This window comes from Mirounga angustirostris, unplaced genomic scaffold (genome assembly GCF_029215605.1).
Source record: "Mirounga angustirostris isolate CCGP_5_RB_7025 unplaced genomic scaffold, mMirAng1.0.hap1 SCAF_9, whole genome shotgun sequence".
Taxonomy (NCBI): domain Eukaryota; kingdom Metazoa; phylum Chordata; class Mammalia; order Carnivora; family Phocidae; genus Mirounga; species Mirounga angustirostris.
Window position 1 is genome coordinate 141,957,119 of NW_026991717.1, and position 24,566 is coordinate 141,981,684.

The 24,566-nt window shown below is 47.4% G+C and overlaps 1 protein-coding gene and 1 non-coding gene across 4 annotated transcripts; both read left to right on the forward strand.

The window, feature by feature from the left end:
- The first annotated feature begins 9,272 nt into the window (after positions 1–9,272).
- Positions 9,273–16,658, forward strand: EIF5 (eukaryotic translation initiation factor 5). 3 transcript variants are annotated; one of them, XM_045901573.3, is made up of 12 exons: positions 9,273–9,424; positions 9,559–9,778; positions 10,754–11,033; positions 11,138–11,219; positions 11,501–11,673; positions 11,952–12,063; positions 13,062–13,204; positions 13,459–13,617; positions 13,950–14,111; positions 14,398–14,562; positions 14,911–15,045; positions 15,619–16,658. In XM_045901573.3, the coding sequence occupies exons 3-12, from the start codon at positions 10,962–10,964 to the stop codon at positions 15,706–15,708; spliced, it is 1,293 nt and encodes a 430-aa protein (XP_045757529.1). In that variant the 5' UTR covers positions 9,273–9,424; positions 9,559–9,778; positions 10,754–10,961; the 3' UTR covers positions 15,709–16,658. The 3 variants fall into 3 exon arrangements, with proteins under 3 accessions (XP_045757529.1, XP_045757530.1, XP_064427718.1); XM_045901574.3 differs by having other exon boundaries at positions 10,893–11,033; XM_064571648.1 differs by lacking the exon at positions 9,559–9,778 and having other exon boundaries at positions 9,318–9,424.
- On the forward strand, positions 12,568–12,691 carry LOC123862756 (small nucleolar RNA SNORA28). Its single transcript, XR_006795426.1, has one exon. It is a non-coding gene; the product is annotated as a small nucleolar RNA SNORA28 (small nucleolar RNA).
- Positions 16,659–24,566: the final 7,908 nt, after the last annotated feature.

A 24,566-nucleotide genomic window follows, 5' to 3' on the forward strand; every position in this document is an offset into this window, starting at 1 on the left:
GAAAAGGCTGGTAGACACATAGTATAGTATGCATATCAAAATTTCTGGTGACCACTAAGTGTTGGATTTTGTTGGAAAGTGGCAACTATTACTAAAATAAAAAAATACTAGGCACCAACTTGATTTATGCAGTAAGATGAAATTAAACAAATTTATCTATGTTTAAAAAAAAAGATTCAAATTCAAACTTGGAATGATATACTATTGGGTGGTGGGGGGGGGGGAACAAAACACATTTCCAGCCAGCAGTGAGGAAGAAAAGAGCCCTGAAATTGTCTAAGATCTAGATTCCAGACCCGTTCTTTCTGAAGCAGTCCATATCTTCATCTCAGATTCTTCTGAAAAGCAGAGGTGGGGACCTCTACCCGCCCAGGCCCCAGAGTCTCTCACTCAAAAGCAGAAACTGCAAACTGGTGGCCCACAGGCCAGACACAACCCCGTCGTGTTTTGTTGGCCTGTGTGGAGTTTTGGTTTTGTTTTGTTTCCTTTGCTGAATGTGGGTGCTTCCTATCCTATTCCCACAGTCCCCACCATTCCTTTGTGCCTCGCGCCCGCCGTCTTCACACCGTGTGATCTCCTGCCCAGCCCTGGAAGGACTTGGGTTTACGACCCTTGCTCTGCAGGGCTAAGAAGTTTCCAACACTGCACTTGACTCTGTTACCGCTTGAATCCCACTGACGGGTGATCTTGATTCATTTTGGTTTCTACTTGTTCTGCCTTTAAATCCCCCCACCTGGTTTACAGGATAATAATAGCTCAAAAATGCTAAAAAGATGTGACCAAAGTCACGGAGTTCGTCTGAGAGCTACCATTTATATTTTTCCGAGGAACTTTTTAAATTGAAAAATATAGAAAAGCATAAAACAGAAAACAAATTTCATATAAATATACATGTGATCGTTAGTAGTGTGTATGATGCACATTGTATTTAATTGCAGAAATGTGAGGTTTTTATACATCCGCCATCACTTTTTTTAGATATAGTTGTTTAGGTTATTGTAGGATTTTTTTTTTTCTGATTTTGGTAAAATACATGCAACACAAAATTTACCATTTCAACCATTTTTAAGTATATGGTTCAGTGGCACTGAGTATATTCAAATTGTCATCCAACCATCACCACCATCCGTCTCTAGAATGTTTCCATCTTCACGACCTGAAACTCTGTCTATTCCCCCTCCCCCAGCCCCTGGCAACCACCCTGCTACTTTCTGTCTCTGTGAACCCGCCTACCCTTGTGAACCTCATATAAGTGGACTTACACAGTACTTGTCCTTTTGTGACTGGCTTATTTCACTTAGCACAACGGATGAAATTTAAAGGCATCATGCAAAGTGAAATAAGCCAGTCACGGCTTTAAATGCTGACTGTGGTTTTAAAGCAGCAAAGGTGTGTGTTAAAAATAGCCATGAACTTGGTAAATATCTAGCCAAGAGTGACTTAGCCCAAAAGACTTCTTTCTGCATGAAATACCCAAACATGCAAGCAGCGTTTATGAGCTAAACTAAAAACGGAACTCTGAGCACAGGCTCCTGGCACATAAAGCTCAGAATAGCTGAGCTTTACTTACCAAGTATAACAGTACAAAATGTCACACTGGGAATATTGAACGTGGGAGTTGATTGCCCAAGAAAAAAAAATCACTCACCTAATTTAAGGAAACTCAAAATGAATCCATTCTTTCCTTCACAACTCTAGATTGCAAAAGTCCCATCTGGTACCAACTATATTTACTCAGATCGGTACCACAAAATAAAGGTTATTTAGAGCATATTGTTATGGTTTCTGGATGGTTCTTCCATCTACAAAAGATACAGGAAACTGACCCTAAAAATGGACTAAATCTTGTTCAAATGGAAATTAGAAACAGCACCCTCAGGATCAAGAAAATCAGACCTGCTGTACGTCAGGCCTTAAAGCCCCAGTAATTGTCCTGGGAAGTGACAGAGCAGTGGGGGCGGCCTGCTTCGTGGCGCAGGGGGGATGGTAAATGAGGTAAGCACTGGGGTTTGGGACGGTAGCTGCTCACCTCGCCTGCCCAAAGGGCAAAGGGTCTGGCCGGTCTGGCACCCGCTGCTGTCCCCATGCACCAGCTCTGCTCCCCAGTGACTTTGGCAAAGCTCTGTCAACCCTCTGACCTCAGCCTCCTCATCCGCAATGCGGGGCAACAACACACTGTCCCTCGGGGGGCTGTTTTAGGGATTCAATGGGCTAAGGCACAGAAAGCACTAAGGCCACAGGGTTATCTCACCGTCCGAGCCGCCCACTGGGGTGCTTGCTGGCACTTCGGGAGCCTTGTCTCCCAACCGCCAATGCTGAGCAAGAGCCAGGTCTCAAACTGTGAGTTGTTAGACGTCTCCTTTTGAGTTGCATCTCCCCAAAAGCTATGCTGAAGTCCTAATCCTGAGTGGGGTGAGTGAGACCTACGTCACAGGAAGTAGTGTCCCTGCGAATGTGACGGGGTTCGCTGAGGTCACACTGGATTGGGACGCCGGGCGGGCCGGCCCCCCGCACATCTGGCGTCCTCCTACGAAGAGACACAGGGACAGGCACAGGCAGAGGGGAGACGGCCCTGGGAAGACACGGAGGGAGGAAGGCCACGTGACAGAGGCCGCTGGGGGCGACGCCCGAGCAAGCCAAGCCACCGGCAGCAAGCGGGCGAGGGCCCGGCCGTGCCCGCACCTTGATTCCGGACCTCCGACCCCCAGAACCACGAGAACACGTCTCTGTCGCTTCAAGCCGGGTATGTGCTACTTTGTTCCCGCACCCAGAGCAGCGGGCACGCAGCGCGCTGGGCTTGTACCTGCGGAGGGATTAGCATCGGGGCGGCCAGCGGCCAGGCACGGGGGCGCGGGCTGTTGCCCCGCACTGCGGATGGGGAGGCTGAGGTCAGAGGGCTGACAGAGCTCTGCCAAAGTCACTGGGGAGCAGAGCTGGTGTGTGGGGACAGCGGCGGAGACGGTGGCTCTGGACTCTCCCACCTTCGGCTCTGAAGGACAGAGACGTGGCTCCTGAAAGAGCCCCACGTCGGCGTGCGTCCCAGCATGCCAGGGCTGCCAATTTCCTAAGGAATCAGAAATCGCAGGTGAAATCGCCCAGGCTCTTAAATGTTGGCTCACGAACAAAATAAATGTACAAGTGGAGAGAGCACCTGCGGAGGTCCATCTGCATCTCGGATGCCCCACTCGGCCACAGGCAGGATGCACAGTGGCCGCTTAAGGAAAGTCAGCGGCCTAAGGAAAGCATATCCTCAGCCCCTGGATCCCAACTCCTGTCTGGGGTGTCTTAGAAAAGGGTATTAGAGCCATGAAAATCCAACCAAAGGAAGAGAGGCAAACTCTAGAACCGGGATGTGCCAAACAGGATAACGAGGTCCGACCAGCAGGAAAAGCCCTACAGCCGGAAGTCAGGACCGCAGCCCCAACCTTGAGACAAATCCCCTCTCTGAGCCTTGGTTTCCCCATCCACGCGAGGAGGGGATGGCAGGGCACCGGCCACTCCCTGAGGCGTCGGAGCGCCAGTGACAGAACCCGGGGGGCAGGGCTCTGCAGCACCGTGTCATTGGGACAACCGTCCTCATTCCGCTGGGCGTGGTGCACACAATACCACCTCCCGACAGCCAGCCTGTAACTCCTCCCTCGGGCCTGGGTGCCGTGGCTGCAACCCAGTCACCGGGACATCAATTTTGTTCTTCTTACTTTGATTCACAGACTTACTGACTGAATGTGAGCTCATGGGATATCTCAAAAGAAAGCTGCAGAATCTACGGTGAGGGAAAAGAGGTACCTGGGCTCCAAAGTCGTGTGACCCCCGTGGCCTTAAGGCAAAGTACAGTCCCGAGACTACAGCACCTGCGGCACCTGGGAATCTGTTAGAAATCGAAATTCTGGGCCCCACCCAGACCTACTCAATCACACTCGGGGTAGGGCCCAGCAATCTGTTTCAATAAGCCCTCCAGAGATTTTTTTTTTTTTTAAGATGTATTTATTTATTTGAGAGCGAGAAAGAGAGAGCAGGCGGAGGGGCAGAGGGAGAAGCAGACTCCCCACTGAGCACAGAGCCTGATATGGGGCTCAATCTCACAATCCTGAGATCATGACGTGAACCGAAATCGAGAGTCAAACACTTAACCAACTGAGCTACCCAGGCGCCCCCCAAGCCCTCCAGAGATTCTGATGCTCACACCCTCATTTGAGAACCACTGGCTTCAGGAAACCAAGTCATACACAGATAAGCAAGAGAGACAGCCTTTAAGAAATACAGAGTCCAGAATGTAGCATAGATAATTTGTACTCAAAAATTAGGTCGTGGGGTTCTTGGGTGGCTCATTCGGTTAAACATTTGCCTCCGGCTCAGGTCGTGATCTCAGGGTCCTGGGACCGAGCCCCACGTCAGGCTCCCTGCTCAGCGGGGAATCTACTTGTCCCTCTGCCCCCAACCCCCCAGCTCATGATCTCTTTCTCTTTCTCTCAAATAAATAAATAAAATCTTTTTTAAAAAATTAGGTCTAGAGGGGCGCCTGGGTGGCTCAGATGGTTAAGTGTCTGCCTTCGGCTCAGGTCATGATCCCAGGGTCCTGGGATCGAGCCCCGCATCAGGCTCCCTGCTCGGCGGGAAGCCTGCTTCTCCCTCTGCCTCTCTCTCTCTGCCTCTCATGAATAAATAAATAAAATCTTTAAAAAAAAAAATTAGGTCTAGATAGCAACACTACCCAAAGTAACAGCTGACTCTGCCGAGCATGTAACAAGCTGTGCTTCTGGGTCCTGTGGGTCTGTCTAGTGCTTCACTGCAAGGCCACGACCCACAGCTCATCAGCAATTAGTGAGCTCACTGGCTGGCATGTGGCTGCTTCACCTGGGTGGATAAAATGTGCCAGATCCACAACGAAAGGCAGAGGTGGGAACACGCAAAGATGCTCTCTCACAAAGGTCGGCAAATGGCTGTCAGGAATCCTCGGGAATCACAGGGTCTTAGGCAAGAGAACCAGCTGCATGCCACACCTGGGCCTCTTCCAGACCTTCTACTGCACACATGGTGCATTCCCAAAGCAGTGCACTCAGTCTGAGCAAATGCCTTTCCTACTGCCACGAGCCTCAAGCGGGTGAGGGACCAGCTCAGCAGCCATCCACCTTGCTTCCCTAAAGACAGGACCTGAGGCAAGCCAGGTCATCCACATTTCTCCATCTACTGAGTTGATACAATTTTGCACTTTCTTCTCTTTTTCCAGGAATGACATAATATAGAGTCTGATTGGAGTCAAATGCTTGGGAGCAGGAAGACATTCCGTCAGTCTCCAGCGATTCCTCACTGGATGCTTCATCTCTTCCTCACAGACATCTCTGCTTCCTGACTCTGTCCCTTTTGTAGCTGACTCTCTACTCTCCTCAAGGACAGGTCCCCTGCCCACAAGTTGTTTAGCCTAATGAGGAAGGCAGACAAGTAAACAGGCAAATTCAATAAAGTGCCACCGAATGCCAGAGGTGTGGTGGAAGTATTGGGTGGGTGGGATGGGCCTGTCACAGAGGCAGGGAGACATTCTGCCCAGAGGGTCAGAGATTTCAGGACGGGGACAAGCTTCATTTGGTGTCCACCAGGCAGATAGATGCTATTTGTTTACATATGGGCCCTGCGTAGGGCCTGCAGTGTGGGTGGGGCCTGTATCCCAGCAACTCAGAAATGTTCGATATGGGTGCATTAGATTACCATGGCTTAGGACACGGGCTTTCAACATAGCCAATGCCTTTGACTGCCTCTGTACTCACCAGATAACCTTCAGTTCCCTCCCAGCAGCTCTGGATGTCTGCTCTATGCACACCGCTGTGACAGGCCAGTGCTGGAAGAAAAACTACACACATCCCCTATAACTCAACCTCAAGCCGGGGAGTCAGAAACTTTAACTAAGAGTGTGCAGCTTTCATAGTGTGCTGGAGGTTAGAGATAGCTAAGAGAGGGACGTCATAGAGGCCAGCTGTCCAACCAGACAGCCCATCACAGAGGGCAATGTCCTGGTCCCTCAGTGGCCCACAGCTCAGAAACACAAGGTTCTTTCAGTCCACGCAGACTTGATCTTGCTCGAGGGGGCAAATTCATGCTAAACAGAACAGACACCAATATCTAAATAACCGTAAGGCCAATTTACTAACTTACCTTTTCAGCAGCTATCCATGCCTGCCATCCAAGGAAGGCAGGTGCTGAAATGCATTTCAGGCACTCATTTGACAACAATTTCAGAGGCACCAAGTGCCCATTACTTAGCAAACTGTGAGCACATAATTGGGGGAACTGCAGCTAAATGTGGCAGGGAGCCAGAAGTAGGAGGCAGAATTGTGCAATGAGCCTGGCGTCAAGCTAGAGTTCAAACATGGTTCACCATTTATTAGACAGGTGACTTCGAGAAAATTAATCTTCCTGACTCTGTCCTCACCTGTAGAACGGGACTAACAACACTCCCTCACATGATCGTTAAAGGATTAAATGGGATTACACCTGAAAATTGCCTAGATTTATGTATGTTTATATTTACCTCTGAACGCTGGGTCATGTAATGGTTAAGGGAACAGACTCGGGGGTCAGAAAGATCTCGGTTTAAATTCCAGCTCTGCCACTTACTAGCATGTGATCTTGGGCAAGTTGCTTAATTTTTTCCACTAAGCCTCAGTTTGCTTATTTGTAAAATAGGAATAAAAATTCTCCATAGGGGCTAGGAAGTGAATAAGACAGTGTATTCAAAGCACTTAGCAAATTCCTACGCTATGAGAATCATTCAATAAACAGTAGGGTTAAGAATAATTTTTTAAAAATTGCCCCTCATTAGACACAAATGAGTGGTACACCTGCTAAAAATTAAAGTTAAAATTAGTACAAACTTTTCATTTTATTTTTTTTTAAGATTTTATTTATTTGACAGAAAGAGACACAGCAAGAGAAGAACACAAGCGAGAGGAGCGAGAGAGGGAGAAGCAGGCTTCCCGCTGAGCAGGGAGCCCGATGCCGATGCCGGGGCTCGATGTGGGACTTGATCATGACCTGAGCTGAAGGCAGGCGCTTAACGACCGAGCCACCCAGGAGCCCCAGTACAAACTTTTTAAATGAAATTAAATATGGGGCCATCAAACCTACCTGCCCCAAAATAATAACTCACATTGTATTTAGCTTTATTAAAAACCAATTCTGACAAGGCAAGCCTCTTACCTCAGACTAGTTTCATACCCATTATTTTCCAACAGAGTTTCTAAAATAATGTCATTTGTGGGCAAAAACTCCAGTGTTTCCATACTGCTAGGTCATGCTTCATGGTGAGCCAAAAACAGCTTGTCTAGGATCTACCTTTTCCGTTGATCTGATGGGAATCCTGGTACCCATAAAGCATTATGCACTTGGTCTACGAATCATACAGCACCATATACACTGTGTGATGATAATATCAGCTCCTACAGCAAAGACATAAATTACTTCCCTCAATTCTGGATCGCCCCTTTAATTTATTAACTTCCCCACCCACACTGTCAATTTTTAAATGGTTTATAAAGCTTGTAAATCATGGAAGAGTATCCTGAACTTTGATAAAAATCAACATACCTTTCAATTCCAACTTTCTTGCATATTCGATTGGGCAGCCCCTTACCCACTTCATCCTGTCCTCACCAGCATGCTACTTTATCCAGCCTGGGAAAACCACGCTGCTGCCTGGGACACTTCACCCTGAGAGCTCATTAGAGACCGCAGAGAGCAGGTTAGAACCAATGGCTCCTTTATTTGGCTCTTGGTTTTACTACAGCCAACTATGTTTTCAAATTTCATGGTGCACTCTGGAAGCGCTTTTACAGTCGCAATTCAAACTTTTTTTTTTAAAGATTTTATTTATTTGACAGAGAGAGAGAGCGAGAGCGAGAGCAGGAACACAAGCAGGGGGAGTGGGAGAGGGAGAAGCAGGCTTCCCGCCGAGCAGGGAGCCCGATGCGGGACCCCGGGATCATGACCTGAGCCGAAGGCAGACGCTTAACGACTGAGCCACCCAGGCGCCCCAATTTTGGCCAAATTTAAACCAGAACAGAATAATACCATTTAAAACATTTTCATTTAATTCATAAAATGTGAAGACAATCTAAAGAGCTGGAGAGCAAAGTAAATCTAAATAATGAAGAGCACTTATTCCCTGAACACTGAACATACTGTATTACAGCAAGAAAGTCCGATTTTTTTTTTTTTAAGATTTTATTTATTTGACAGAGAGAGACACAGCGAGAGAGGGAACACAAGCAGGGGGAGCGGCAGAGGGAAAGGGAGAAGCAGGCTTCCCGCCGAGCAGGGAGCCCGATGCGGGGCTCGATCCCAGGACCCTGGGACCATGACCTGAGCCGAAGGCAGACGCTTAACGACTGAGCCACCCAGGCGCCCGCAATTCAAACTTTTAAACCAAATATGTTTCCGAAAGAATGGGAGAGTTTCTGTGATCACCTCAACAGAACGAAAGCATCAGAGGCTCTTTCTAAATAGTCACTTCCGAGGGACGGCACTGGAACCTCATTAGGAACAGCTGCTCCGGGCTATGCTTTGCCCAGCAAGGAAGCCACAAGGGAGTGGTGGGTTCCGGGAATGGTAACCCAATGGGACGTTTGTTTTGAGCAACGTTACAGCAGAGCACGCTTTCAGGAGGGTCCTGGAGTCACGGGCTAATTTGGGGTTTCCCTCCTTAGAAGGCGGTGCACAGGAGTGCCAAGCCCCGCCAGGCCTGCAGGCCCGGTGCCCGAGAGAGAGCCAGGCCGGCGGGCCGGGGACGCCGCACGACGACGCTGTCAAAGTGACACCCGGACCCCAGCTTCGGAGGTTAAAAAACAGCCCCTGGGACGAAAGACCCAGCCCTCCAATCATCGCAGTCGGCCCAGGCCTAGGCGGCGGGGAGGAAGACCAACTTCCTCCTCGAAGCCCGACCACAGGAGTCCCCAGGGCCCGGAAAAGGCAGAGAGGACCTCCCCGCCCCGCCCCCGGGCGAGGCTGCGCCCCCGCCGCGAGGGGAGCTCGGCGGGAACGCGGCCTGGCCAAGGCGACGGGGGAGGGGAGCCAACCGCCATCTTCCCCCGGCGCTCAAACCGACAAAGCGTGGCCGCGCAGCCAGCCCCCTGTCGCGGCCAGTCGGCTCTCGCGAGACCGCGAAGACCTCTGGGAAGGGCGGGGGAGGGGAGGGCAGGGGAACGAACCCAGGACCCGGGGCCTGGGGGCGGGCTGAGGCGGCGAGAGGAGCCTCAGGAAGCGGGAGGGGCGGAGAAAGATGCGATTGACGTGACATGTGGGCCAATTACGAGCAAGCTCGGGCGCGCCTCGGGCCAATGAACGATGCTGCCTGGCGCGGGGGGCGGGCACTGGGGCCAAGGGTAGCTTGAGCGCGGCGGCGGCGTTGTTCAGTCAGAGCGAGAACATTCCAGAGGTGAGTCCGGTGGAGGGGCGGCGGCCCCGCGCCCCCTCCCCAGTCCTCCCCGCCCCCTCGACCCCCGCGGGCCGCTGGCTGGCGGGGAAGGCGCCCCGACGCCCGCGGCTCACGGCGCCGTCTCTCCGCGCCAGGTCGCCAGGCCCCGGGCGCTGAAGGGTGTGGACCCCGGACGTCGCTGGGACAGCCCCTCCCCGCTGCTCGGCGGCGCCTGGCCCGGCCGCTGCTCGCTGCGCTGCTCCGCCGCCTCCGCCGCCTCCGCCGCCCCTCCTCGGACTCGGGTTCACGCGCGCCTCACTTCATCCCAGTCCCGGGCGAGCAGCGTTGGGTTTATGTCTTTATTTGACGAAAACGGTGAGTCCGCGGGCGGGCCGGCGGGGAGATGGCGGCCGCACAAGATGGCGGCGCGCCGCGTGACCCGCGCGCGCGTGTGGCGCAGTTCGGGCGGGCGGGCCCCGAGCCCCCGCCGCCCTGCCCTCCGCCCCGGGCCCCGGGCCCCGGCCCCCGCCTCTCCCGTCCCAACTCTTCCGCCCCGGCCCCCTCCCCCCGCCGGGCCCCGGCCCCGGCCCCTCCCCCGCCGCGCGGGCTGACTCAGGCCTCTCTGCTGCATTCATGAGTCATCGCCCGCCGGGGGCGGGGGCGGCCCGGGCCGGCGCCCCTCGGCCGCTGTCGTTCCCCGCGGCGCGCGTGGCGGGGTCCCTGCCCCGAGCGGAGCGGCCGGGGGCCATGGGCGCCGGAGCGGACGTGGACTGTGTGTGCGCGGAGCGGGGACGGGGAGGAGCGGCGGCGGCCGTGCTCGGTCGTCGCCTCGCTGTCCGCGCACGGTCCCGCGAGCCCGCGTGTCCTGGGGTGGGGGGGCAGGGTCTCTTCGAATGAGCCCCGGGTGCTGAACGAGCGGTCCAGGGCCGCCCGAGTGAGCGGGGAGGCTGGCAGGGCCGGAGGGGGGTGGAGGCCGAGTCGGGGAAGTCCTTCCATCGCCGAGGCCTAGTCTGCGGAGGAGAGGCGATGCGTCCGCCCGCAGCTGAAAGATGGCCGCTCCACCGGAGCAGACCTTGGACGGGCTGCTGGTGTTGGCTCCGGTGTAAACCCAGCGCGGCTGAGGCGGTGCAGTTTGTTGCGGGAAGCCTGGCGGCTCCCGGCTGGAGGCCTTCTGTGTGGCGACAGGTGTTCCGTGTTAGAGGGGGATGTTGGCCGCCCCTCCCGGGAACTGGGAAGCTTCGCGATGTAGCCGGAGGAGGCACGCTTAACCGGGAGGTGAAGGGAGGCTTTCTCCTGCGGGAATCACGCTAAACGGAGGGGGGGGGTGTGTGCTCTTCCTTTCTCTTTCAGAGCTGTTGCGCAGCCATTGGTACCTGTATTGGGGAAACATAGCATACAAGCAAGAAGCTTACAGCCTCAGTGGCGAAAATTTTTTCATGTCAGAGACCGAGAACTCTTGCAGTCGTTTATGTCATCCCTTCTTCTCCAGACAGAAGATACCAAAAAGTTGCAATCAAAGATCTCTTCATCTTATTGATAAAGCCACTAATAAGCCAAAATGTCTGTCAATGTCAACCGCAGTGTGTCAGACCAGTTCTATCGCTACAAGATGCCCCGTCTGATTGCCAAGGTAATACTGATCTCCGTTTTAGTTTTGAGGCCTAAGCTCTTTTCCTAGATTTTTGAAGATTGCATCTCCTGGGGTAGCTAATGCAGAATTATTTTTTTCTTTAGGTTGAGGGCAAAGGAAATGGTATCAAGACAGTTATAGTCAACATGGTTGACGTTGCAAAGGCGCTTAATCGGCCTCCAACGTGTAAGTAATGCTTCTTAAGGAGTCTGAAAAAGCATAGCATCAATATGGTTGTGACAACTTTGATCTGTGTGTTTTGATTGAGTTGTATGCTAGTTTCAGGGTTAATGGAATCTTGTGCTTGAAAACCAATTGATTATTAGTTGCTATTGGCTAAACAAAACTACTCAAGCAATACATTTCAACCCAGTATAAAAGTGTAAGGGAGGGATGTTTGTATAAGGGTGAATGAGTAGCCAAAGATTTAGTTAATCTTTCCCTTCTCCCCTCCCCCCCCCCCATAGATCCCACCAAATATTTTGGTTGTGAGCTGGGAGCACAGACCCAGTTTGATGTTAAGAATGACCGTTACATTGTCAATGGATCTCATGAGGCGAATAAGCTGCAAGACATGTTGGATGGATTCATTAAAAAATTTGTTCTCTGTCCTGAGTGTGAGAATCCTGAAACAGAGCTGGTGAGTCTTTTTGAGGAAAAACTACATATCTGCTTTTGTGATATCATGAAATGTATGTTCCTGACAAGGCAGAGCAAACTTAATTGGAAATAAAATGTAAAGCAGCAAAATCTTTAAGTTAGATCATTTTGTGAAACTGTCTTTAGGTCATTTTGTGAAAAAATACTCTTACACATTAAGGTGGAGTTACGGTTAGAGACTTTAACTTTTGTTCTTTGCAAAATTTTATTATAGGCCATAGATGACATACTTGTTTTTACTTCCCTTTTTTTTGGCAGCATGTCAATCCAAAGAAGCAAACAATAGGTAATTCTTGTAAAGCCTGTGGCTATCGAGGCATGCTTGACACACATCATAAACTCTGCACGTTCATTCTCAAAAACCCACCTGGTAAGTCTTTATGATGAACTTGTAAGATCTTAATGTAATCAGCTAATTGTTGGAAACAAAATGGAAGGTTTTTTGCTGCTGTGAAACTAGGATATAAGGAATATCCAATTCTTTTGCCTTGTTCTCCTGAATCTGTGATTACGAAAGATGTACCGTTAAGGGTAAAAGAACAGGCTGCCACTTAAGCTCTGCTCTGTCGTCGATTTTTAGGACCTGTCCTTTTAGAATAGGTGAAATGGATATTGTAAAACGGGCACCTGGGTGGCTTGGTCAGTTGAGCGACTGCTTCCGGCTGGGGTCATGATCCCAGAATCCTGGGATCAAGCCCTGCTCAGGGGGGAGTCTGCTTCTCCCTCTCCGTGCAGCATGCTCACTCTCTTTCTCTCTCAAATCTTTTTTTAAAAATGGTGGTGGGATCCCAGCAAACGATCTACTTCTGGAATACTGTTTTGTGAACCAGGGTCCTGGCTCGTTAAGCCCAAATAAATGGCTTTAGAACATTGCAAGCAACACTCTGTGGCAGATGATGGAAGTTGCCTGACACAATTTGAGCTTGCTATAGCAATAAAGTCTAACCTATTCCAGTGTTCTCCTCCATGAGAGCAACTGTTATATAGACTTAAACAGTGTTAACAGCTGTGGGCTAAAGTGCAGTTGAGATGTGCTCTTGTTTGTGTTCATGGGGCATGAGAGGGCCAGGAGTGCCAACCTTCACTAACCACCTCATTTTCCGAGATACCACCATTTCATCTTAATTTTAACGAACAGTTAATATCTTTATTTGTGGACATTCTATCCTTACCTGAGTTTTTTTTATATAGGAAATGATAGTGGATGAATTTGGTCTGTGACTCCTCTTAGAATTACAAGTAGCATTGTGTTCACGTAAGGTTTTCTGAGGGAAGGTGCCAAAGCAAAAGGAGGCAAGGGTTCCTCACTGTTTCTCGTGAGGTGTACTATAAACATAGTGTTAAACTTTTTTCTTTGTTTTGCTGTAGAGAATAGTGATAGTGGTACAGGGAAGAAAGAAAAGGAAAAGAAAAACCGGAAGGGCAAAGACAAGGAAAATGGTTCTGTGTCCAGCAGTGAGACGCCCCCGCCCCCACCACCAAATGAGATCAGTCCTCCTCCACATGCTGCGGTGAGTGTTTGGGGTGAAGGTGTGGTGAGCACTTAAGCTGGGTGAAATACGATACCTGGTGGGGGAGGGGAGCAGAAATAAGGAAACTCAGTTTTAACATTGCAGTGGTATCTTGGTTCCTGGTTATGTGTGGTTGATTAAATTAATGTAGGTCCAATTTATTTTTTTGGAAAATTAACCCGGTGCCATTAAGATGACTAGAAATTAGTATTTTTTGCATTTTTAAGGCATTAAGCATACTTGGTTCTTGACAGGAAGAAGAGGAGGATGATGATTGGGGGGAGGATACAACTGAGGAAGCGCAGAGACGCAGAATGGATGAAATCAGTGATCACGCGAAAGTTCTGACACTCAGTGATGATTTGGAAAGGACTGTTGAAGAGCGGGTCAATATTCTGTTTGATTTTGTTAAGGTAAAATAACTTGGTTCAAGAGCACTTAAATATTTTCTCGATGATCTGTTTCAAGCCTTGGGTTTTTGTTAAGGTGTTTATTACTTTATGCTGATTACCTGGCGTGTAACTTTTCCTCATGGTATCTTTTGAATACTCAAACTCCAGGCTAATTTTACTTTTTCAAATACTTCCTGAGGTGGTTCCAGGTACTATCTTTGGCATGTGCTTTTTATTGAAAAATCCTGAAACTATAATAAATTAAGAAAAAAGTCCATGAAAGTGGGGACTAACTGGCATCTCAAGAGCAAAATGTGTCTCCATTTCACTGAATTGGTTCCTTTTATTTGCAGAAAAAGAAAGAAGAAGGTATTATTGACTCATCAGACAAAGAAATTGTTGCTGAAGCAGAAAGACTGGATGTAAAAGCCATGGGTCCTCTTGTTTTGACTGAAGTTCTTTTTAATGAGAAGATTAGAGAACAAATTAAGAAATACAGGCGCCATTTCCTACGAGTAAGCAAATTATTTTAGGTTCATAAATGAGATTAGAGCTATATGACCCTGGGAACATGTTCTTGGTCATCCTAAAACTGGAGATAATTGATCTAACCTTACCAAGCACGGGAGTATTTGGAAAATACTGTATATAGTTCCTTATAGTTAAAGTAATACACAGATTTTTATGTATTGACTTTTTGAGCCACTGCTTAAGGCCACAGCCTTAAGGAACGATCTTGAGACAATGAGTATACTTGAAACTTCTTTAAAAGCTTGTTAATGCCAACACATTTATTTCCAGTTTTGTCACAACAACAAAAAAGCTCAACGGTACCTTCTTCATGGTTTGGAGTGTGTGGTAGCAATGCATCAAGCTCAGCTCATTTCCAAGATTCCCCATATCTTGAAGGAGATGTATGATGCAGATCTGTTGGAAGAAGAAGTCATCATCAGCTGGTCAGAAAAGGTGGGGAATTAGATAGATAGAAACAGGTTCTTGAAGATCAGAAGTTTTATTGAGACCGTTTTGGGGCAATTTAGGAAGAAGTAACTTCTGATACTTGAGTTTCTTCTACATGAAATGCAGTCCCTGGTATTAACTTATAGTGATTACCACTAAGGCAACTTTCTAGTAATAATGGAAGAAAGTATTTAGATTTTTTCAGACTCATTGTTAGTTGTTTGCTGAATAAATGTATTTGTTGAGTCAAGATTAGGATATGACCCAGTCCCTTCAAAGAGCTCAGTGTAGGCGGTTATATAAATTAATTTTTAGATTTCTCAAACTAAGGAAATTGTATTGAACATTTTTTAGGCCTCTAAGAAATATGTCTCAAAAGATCTTGCCAAAGAGATTCGTGTCAAAGCAGAACCATTTATAAAGTGGTTGAAGGAAGCAGAAGAGGAGTCTTCTGGTGGTGAAGAAGATGATGAAGATGAGAATATCGAGGTAAACTGTGTTAGGGTTTGGGGTTATAAAATGATAATCAAGTAACTTAAAATTTTTAGATGCAGCAAAACATGGTCTCAATTTGGGAAATTATGTTAATGTAAAGGTTAGGGGACATCTCTCCTGCCCCTAGACATGATTGCAAATAGACATATAAATTCTCAAAGGAGTATTTAATTAATGGCAGGTTGAGTATACAGTTGCTAGTTGTCCATAAAAATTAAGATGCTATCAGGCTGAGAGAGAACTTAGTTTTCAAATAACAAAAACTTTTTGTGCAAAGTGTGTAGGGCGCCTGGGTGGCTTTTAGTTGGTTAAGCATCCAACTCTTGATTTCCACCCAAGCCATGATCTCAGGGTTTTGAGGTCAAGCCCTGCATGAAATCTATGAAGCCTACTTGGGATTCTCTGCTTCTGCTGCTCTTCCGCATCCCCCCCCACACTTCCTCAAAAAAAAAAAAAAAATGGCTGTGTCTGGGTAGTCCTTTTTCGTTGACCATTGATTTGTATTACTATTTTTAAAACTAAGTTTGTTTGGATAAAGATTTACAATCAATAAAATTGTTTTATCAGGTGGTGTATTCGAAGACTGCCAGTGTACCTAAAGTTGAAGCTGTGAAGTCTGACAACAAGGATGATGACATTGATATTGATGCCATTTAAAGGGGTGGGTGCTGCCCAGCTTAACAGTGTAATGCTGCGAATCTTTCTGCATCATCAGCCAGAAGTGCAACATGTATGTGCAAAAGCTAAAATGGCTTAACATCATGCTACACTTTCTACTAAAAATGTATTGCTGTGAGTGGTCTGTAATTAAGCCCAACAAGACATCTAGGGAGTCCATACACATATCAGTGAGCAGATATAGTTTGCTTATTTATAGCATGTTTCTTTTTGAAAAATTAGTGGTGGACACATTTGGATCACATTTATACAGTTAAATAAAGATTTGATTTTGGTCATTCTTCAGATTTTGGCTCTGAATGACTTAAGCTGAAATGGCTCCTTTTTACAATACCGCGCCATCATTAACCTGATAGGATTCTTGGAGCCTGTTAGATTTTGTTAGATGCTGAGACTGTAAAGATGTCCTCAGCAGAATGTAAACATAAGCTTACTTGTAATTATCTTAATCAGCCATTGAGAAATATAGTACTTTCGAGTGTTCAGTCCCTCAAATTGGCATCTGGTAATGTACATTCTTGCCATGCCGAGGTGGACTGATAATCAAATGGCAGTGCAACATCTTTATCTTATTGAGAAGTAAAAATGACTTGAGTGTCCTATAAATAATTTTAAGAGCAGGTTTTGAAACTTGAATTGTGTTTTTTTCAGTTTGTGTATACTTACCCCAAATTGTAGTCTTTGGAGTCATGTGCATTGCACGTTGGATGAGCCAGGGGAATTATTACATTAACAAATAAGCATTTTATGTGTATGTAGCTGTTGCTTTGTACTGACTGAGAAAATTCTGAAACTAGGGTGTGATTATATAGTAAGGTATGATTTTATTTGGGGGAAGCAGGAAAAGGTGCACTTAATCTCTAGCAAAAACTGAGCATCATTTTTCAACTTTTATTCTTGTGATTTAATTACAGTTTCAAAATGTTAAAGGCATACTGTATTTTTTGTTCATTGTGGATTTTCTCCTGATAATATAGTTTGTTCTTTAATGCCTTTTACATGTGGATACTCAGCTTATGCTTTTTAGGTTTTGGTTGCTATCTTGCCGAAATAAGTTGTTTTGTCTCAGACTTGATTTCTGCGCCGCTGCCCCCCCCCCCCGCCCCCATGTCTTATTTAAAAAAAAGCTAAAACCGTACTTCAAGTTAAAGCCTGTATTTTGGTGTAAGACTTAAGGTGTTTTTTATTTCACATTGACTATAGCCAGACACCCAAGAAGTCTCATGATGGCTGCTGAATGCAGGTGATTGGGGCCTGACCCCAGCCCATCCTGAGGTTTAGATTTGGAAATAACTTGCTGGTGAATTCTTTGCTCAGTTAGCTGATCTAAACTCACTTGATAATGGGTTATGGCTATATCTGAGAAATCATCTTCAGGGGAAAATCTTGTTGCATTTATTCCTTTCCACAAAGTACACTGGGAATCAACAACCCAAAGGGTTAATTTTATTGGAAGTCCTGGCTTACATCATTCACCTCTTCTTTTGTGATCCATTTTCACACATTATAATAAGATCTAAATAAAAACATATGTAAGAATTTTTCACATGGGAATTATACAAACATTTGATATAATAAAACCTTGTTAGCTTGATATTTCAAGGAGGTAAAAATCAAGTAGTCTTAACTGGAGACCTACAGATTGGTCCCCATCCCTTCCCTGTCCCCCGCCTTTTGATCGATTTTAATGAGTGAAGCAGAAGCACCTACTTGGAGGGAATGTGCTTTGTCACACCAAAGAGATGAAATTTTTACAAATTTACATCTCGCTTAGGTTTCAAATTCTTTGCCATAGGCCAATTTGCTTTCATCATCTGAAATTCTAAAGCAGAGTGGTGACCTAAGTAAGCCAAGTTACATTCAGCATACTCAATGTCAAGCTAATGGGGTTATGTTACAGTTGGGGGGTTGGTTGTTTTTGTTTTTGTTTTTCTTTAACCTGAAGGAAAACCTGTTTGGGGCTTCTAAACACTAAAGAGAAAATGTTGGCTTAGACTAGTATTCAGTCTGGTGCCAAACTTCCAGTGGAATTCAAATCCACATAATAGTTTTATCCGTAGAGGCTATCCTTAATTAATTAATCCTTCACTTTGATCTATTCAATGGTCTTAAAATTTCCTGTTTCAAACAGCTACATTACTTGATTAAAACAATGTTAAAATTATATTTTGTCTCTGTTTTAATATTAAAATTAATCTAGATTCTTATTTTATAAGATTGAAGCATTGAACTCTGCCGTGTTTTGTTGCTGCTGCTTTGGATTTGTGTTGGGATGTTTCCTTCCGTGGTTGCCAGCCCCACTCACAAAAACTGGATGCTGCTCATTACTGTGGGTCAGTGACTTTCCTTAGGTCTTGTATTCTTGCTCTGTAACTCGAATTACAAACTGAAAAGATCTGCCTTAACCAGAGTCCTTGAAATCTTGATGGGTGCTTGCTTTAGGGAATTGAGACGTCAAGTATATAGTTCTATAATCTCTTGATAAGGAAAGAAAAAGAGATTGCTTTCTAAACAAGAACTTTCTGAAATTGATGAACCTACAGGTCTAAAGGTTGGAGAAGGGAAAGGGGTGTAACGTAGTGCTCAGTGCTTTTCTTGTCAGGCTGTGTTGCAATTACCCCTTCTGTTTACTCCAGTGCACTAAGCACTGAGTAAAAACCTTTGACCTGAAGATAACTTAGAGTGGAAAATCCAGAAGGGTACTGGTGCATGCACAGTGTGCTGCCTTTCTGCATTTTGTGTTTGTTGCATTGACCCTCACAGTGATCCTGAGATGTATAGTATTGTCCCAAGGTCACTCATCTAATCTGACGCCTGTGTCCAACCACTTTGTACTGCACTGCAGAGATAAAGATGTGTTTAAAACCAAAACGGAAAGATTCTACTGGAATCTACTTAGACCTTCAGCAGAACAACCCAACCATAATTGAGATTTAAAATTTTCTTGAGAATTCTGCAAACAATCTAATAGCTATAGTTTTACCTGTCCGTATTCAAGAGTAACCCAGAAAGGCAGAGTTGGCCCAGACTGCGTTGTCCTATTGATGGTTCTTCAAATGTAGCGGCCCATTGGACTACTACAGTTTCTCAAGGCACTCTCAGTACCAGGACACATTACCAGTACTCGGTACAGTGCATATGTTTCTCTGACCTGTCCCTACATAGACTTTGACTCTTTAAGAATTGTCAGGTTGTAAAGTGGAGTCATATGGACAAATGACTTGGCAAAGGTCTCAGATCTGGCTTAATGTCTCCAGAGTCTGACCCTGTGAGCCTTTGCTTTTAGAAGGTTGGGAAATTGGGTTTTATGTCCACCTGCAGTAGGGTTCTGTATTCCAACCTAAGTATCTGATTCTTTACAGCCAGAAAATGGAACCATTCTTGTGTGCTAGAATATGGGGATCATAGCTACATGAAGAGAATTTTCCCTCAGAACCTAGACCAGGAGAGTACAGTGGTAGGCTCTCAAAGCAGACAGTAGGGTCTGAGTTGCCCCAGTCCCTGCCTTTGGGATGTTACCCAGTAAGCCCTTTTTAAGGGGCATATTCGTTTGGGCTTTGGAATCCGACCTGGATTCTGGCCAGGGCCTCCCTGGATTCTATGTTTCCCTAATGGGGATGATAACTCCTCTGTACAACACTTGAAATTCTAATTGAAGCCTAATACTGCAATCTGTGGAGATATTACTGGGCTGGGGCAGCCAGGGGAAATTGCTCTGTCTGGGATAGAGAAGGCTAGAGTGTGTGCTGGGACCTCCAGACATCTGGAGCAGAAGTCAGAGTAGACTCAGGAGAGCAGTGGGTAGCTCAAAGTTGTTGTTGGCTAGGGAACAGCAGGTAGTACAGGGTTTCAGCGGCCATTAGTGTGCCGTACATGGTTGCCATGAGCAACACTTACCCTGCAGCGGTACTCAGCCCAAGCCAGGTCTGGCCCAGGAGAGTCCATGGTTCCTACTGGGATCGCACCTGAACTAGTAGCTAGCTGAACCTATCAGCTGTCCAACAGATTGAATTAGCTGAGAAGCTCCCATAAGCACTTCGTGGGGCAGCCCTCAGCTGGTGCTGGCAGCATGAAGTGCCCAGCCCAAGGTGAGGGACTGAGGGGTTCGAGGCCAGTGAGTGAAGCTAGCTGGAGTCTGGTCCCAGTGGTCCTTAACCTGGGGAAGGGGTCATTACAAAGTACAGTGGGAGTTGTAGCACAGGTAGTAACATACACACCTCGTTGGAAGAAGCCAGCCCAGAAGAGAGACAACTGTCCTGGGGTCCTGTGGCACACCCACAGAGGCTGGACCTCAACGCTTCTGCCCAAGCTAGTGCTGTGCCTTCCAGCTTCCAGGTTTCTTGCACTGTGGGGGACTTAACACAGAGATCGGGAAGAACTTCCTGGTCTTTAGGCTGGTTTGTGCAGGGAAGATGGGATGGCAGCTTGCAGGGTGCTCGCTTGGTGTGTGAGTGACACTGCTGCTGAAGGGGTATAGCCATCAGAAGCAGGCCTCCGGATTGGGAAGCACGGTTTCCCAGGGACCTGGCGCCATCCCCGCAGATCTCTTGAGCCCTTGACCTGTTTCAGACCTTGGCTGAGCTTGCACTTGGTCCAGCTTTATCCCTATTCTGTAGGAATTCACAGACCAAAACAGACACAGGGTAGGGGTAGAATTGGAGAGAGGAAATGACTGGGCACCTCAGGACTCCCTGAAATTTGTAGCATCTCAGGATAAGTATGAGTAGAAATTTGCGGGGCGGGGGGAGTGGGAAGTGGAAACCATTCCCTGTAGATGACTGCAGTGGATGAGACTGTAGGCAGTGAGGCCTTCTGCAAGCTCAGGGCCTTGAATGGAGCCTTGTAAAGTTGGTAGGAACCAGTACATCTGCATTGGGCTGCCAGGGCAGCTGAGCCACTGGGAATCATAGAGGGCTTGGAGGGCAGCCCTATGGCTGACAGCCAGCGGTGGCTGTGAGGGGTGGACTGAAAGTTGGGGGTCCCCAAAGAGCTTTGGCTGTTTGAAGGCACAGTGTCCCAAATTGAAGAGAGCAGGCCCAAATCCCCATCCCATAGGCAAAATCTGAGCACCCAAGCAAGAGTGCTGGAACTTCACCCTGGAGACCAGATCTCCTATTTTTGTGTACGGGTAAAGGTCAGCACCCAGGAGGGGTCTCGAGGTTCAGGGATTGAGTGGACACAGGGTTTTTCTGTTCTGGATTCTAGGTAGGGAACCTCAAACTTCAAAGTGTCTTCAGATGTAACTCTAAGTAGTAAATGTGAAGTTCCTGATAAAGAACTTCTCCAGATGTGGAGAAGGGGATTTCCAAGGGGTCACATGATAATGGAATTATTGGGAACCTTGCACAAGTCTAGCCTTAGGAGGACCCAGGGATAGCAGTTGGTCCAGCCTTGTGGACACACTGTAGCAACCAGGGCACTGCCCTCCTGTCTGCTCTCTGGGTTTCTCTTTCCACTACCCATAAACTTCCTGGTCTTTCGGAACTGCACTCCCATCTCCTTATGACTTTGCTTTCTCAGGGTGTCCTGTGGCCTTGAAGCTTCTGTTTCTGCTGTTTAATGCTCAGTCCTTCAAACTTCCTCATTCAGATTCCTGTCAAGGTATATGTGATCCGCTTCACTGACCCTCAACACTTCTATCAGGTTGATTTGTTTACTTCCAGCTGTTGTAAGCTCTGTTGGCAGCTCCAGTCTGTGGCTAAGGGGTCAGGGTTGTCACAAGGGATTTGAAATGTGGCTGCCAGAGGTTGCCTTACAGTAGGGGTTGGTGATGGGAGCCCTTGGCTGTCACTGGAACCTATTTGCACCATAATTAACAGGGTCTGAGGACCTCTGCATGGCTGCCGCCTCATAAGCACTCTACCAAACAGCAAGTGGACACTGTCCTGTGTGAGCACCCAGCACCCTGTGACGATCCCACACCCTGAGGACAGGACACAGGCCATGCCATAGAGATCTTAAAATCTGATACAGGGCACAATCAGGTTACCTGATAAAGAGGTGGCCTTGCACAGTTGTGATTTGAGTCTGAAAGGCTGTCAGGGTTTCCGAGGGGTGGGGGGGGGAGACAGAGTGGAGGAGTCATTGAATTAAACTGTCTTCTGGGCCATGGGGAACCTCAAGTGGTGGAGTTACAAGGAAACTCGAGCATTTTATGTGAGGGAAAGAAAGCAGGCTGTAGTGACCAGAGTAGACATAACAAGGGACATCAGGAGAAGGACAAGCTGTATGAAGGGAAGAAGATGGTTCAGCTTGGGATGTGATGATTTTGAGGTGGCTTTAGTATATCTAGGTGGAAGAATCCAAGAGGTAGCTTAATAGGAATCTAGGTCTGAGGTCCTGATTTGGGAGCCATATCCGTCAAGGCAACAGCAGAGTCTGTGCTTGAAGAATTTCCATTTTTCTCTCCCCCATAGACTGACATCTGCAAGGGTAGGAACAAATCATTTACTTGTATCCCAAATACCCAGAACTGGGCTTCTATGCAACAGGTATTCAGGAACTCACCCAAGCGCCTGGATAGTTCCATGGGTGGAGAGATAAGTAGGTACATTGGCAAATGGGTAGGTGGATGGATGTTTGGGTGAATGAATAGATGGGTGGATAGAACAGGGGAAGGATAATTCAGTGAGTAGGTGGGACATGGGAAGGTGAATGACTTGAGAACATGCTTTCCCTTCCTAGTCAGTTCATACTATATAATTCTATATAAAAATCAAGAGACTTCATTCTTTTTTTCCTTCCCGTTTGTCTTCATGAAGTCAGGAAAGCTGAGATAATTTTTTTTTAATTTTATTTGACAGGGAACACAAGCACGGAGAGTGGGAGAGGGAGAAGCAGGCTCCCTGCTGAGCAGGGAGTCCAATACAGGGCTCGATCCCAGGACCCTGGGATCATGACCTGAGCCGAAAGCAGATGCTCAACGACTGAGCCACCCAGGCACCTCTGCTGAGACACATATTAAAAGAACTAAATACAACCTGAAGGGGTGTCTGGCTGGCTCAGTGGAGCATGTGACTCGATCTTGGGGTCGTGAGTCAAGCCCTACGTTGCATGTAAAAATTAAATTTAAACAATATGTATATATAAGGCTCCATGCCCAGCATGGAGCCCAACACAGGACTTGAATTCACAACCCTGAGATCAAAAGCCGGACACTTAACCAACTGAGCCATTCAGGCACCTCAAAAGTATTTTTAAAAAATAGAACCTTAAGGGGCGCCTGGGTGACTCAGTCGTTAAAGAGTCTGCCTTCCGGGGGCACCTGGGTGGCTCAGTCGTTAAGCGTCTGCCTTCGGCTCAGGTCATGATCCCGGGGTCCTGGGATCGAGCCCCACATCGGGCTCCCTGCTCGGCGGGAAGCCTGCTTCTCCCTCTCTCACTCCCCCTGCTTGTGTTCCCTCTCTCGCTGTGCCTATGTCAAATAAATAAATAAAATCTTTAAAAAAAAAAAAAAAAGTCTGCCTTCGGCTTGGGTCATGATCCCAGGGTTCTGGGATCGAGCCCCGCATCGGGCTCCCTGCTCGGCGGGAAGTCTGCTTCTCCCTCTCTCACTCCCCCTGCTTGTGTTCCCTTTCTCGCTGTCTCTCTCTCTGTCAAATAAATGAATAAAATATTAAAAAAACGGGGGGGCGGCAGAGTAGGAAGCACCAGGAATCTGTCCCCACCTAGACAACAACTCCACTGACAGAATCTGAGGTAACTCTTAGAACACTGCAGTCTGTTGAAGGCTTAACCCCCAGGAGAAGACTTGGACCGTAAACTGCAGCTAATTTTGGTCAATTTCCGATCCTAGGTCAGTAGTGGCTGCCCATCTTCCACCCCCATATGTAGAGTAGGCAGCTGTGCATTCCTGGAGCAGCCTGCACACCTTGCAGGAGCCGGGGTAAGCCAAAAGGACCGTGTCCTCCAAATATCGGGGAATCTGTTCTCTGATTTCTGCTGCTGATCAGAGTGCATACAAAGAAGGAGGAAGCTATTGCACCTTCCCGCATGGTTGCAAGCCCCTCTACAGGCTGAAGTGAGTTTCAGTGGATATAAAGAGGTGGTACCTAGGTGCTCCCACCTTCATTTTTCTCATCTTTGCCTTTTGGGGGCCAGACTAATATTAAAGGCTAGGGTGTTTGAAAGCAAGTGCACTTACAAGTGAAAATTAGAAAGTGACCACGCATGCTCAGGGAAAGACTTGGACTCAGGAAAGATTTGAAAAGACCTTAAGTCTATGCCTCAGGGTGATCCTTGGCACAGAGAAAACCTATAACTAAATGTAAAATGAAATTTTTAAAAAAGATTTATTTATTTGAGACAGCACAAGCAGGGAGGAGGATCAGAGGGAGAGGGAGAAGCAGACTCTTTGCTAAGCAGCCCCCCTATCAACACACATGCAGCTTGATCCCAGGACCCTGAAATCATGACCTGAGCCAAAGGCAGACGCTTAACCCACTGAGCCACTCAGGCAGTCCTATAAACCTGTAATTTAAAATAATAAAACCCAGCAAGTCCTGGAGATGGGAGAGAATCTGATTTCCACAGTTAACACTTTATTAGATTTAAATGTCCACTGTACAACAACAAAAAAGATCATAAGGCACACTAGGAAATAGGGAAGTATGAGCCATTCAAAAGAAAAAAATCGAACTATCTCTAAAAAAGACCTGATCAGAGATCTGAACAAAGTTTAACTTTGGGGCGCCTGGGTGGCTCAGTCAGTTAAGCGTCTGCCTTCGGCTCGGGTCATGGTCCCAGGGTCCTGGGATCAAACCCAGTGTCAGGCTCCCTGCTCAACGGGGACTCTTGTTCTCCCTCTCCCTCTGCGTGTCACTCTGCCTACTTGTGCC

Bases quoted from the DNA above. Each gene is read 5' to 3' on its own strand.
- EIF5 (XM_045901573.3), top strand. From the start codon at position 10,962: ATGTCTGTCAATGTCAACCGCAGTGTGTCAGACCAGTTCTATCGCTAC. The intron at 14,112-14,397 runs GTAAGCAAATTA...ATTTATTTCCAG, and splicing joins ACAGGCGCCATTTCCTACGA to TTTTGTCACAACAACAAAAA. The intron at 14,563-14,910 runs GTGGGGAATTAG...AACATTTTTTAG, and splicing joins TCATCAGCTGGTCAGAAAAG to GCCTCTAAGAAATATGTCTC.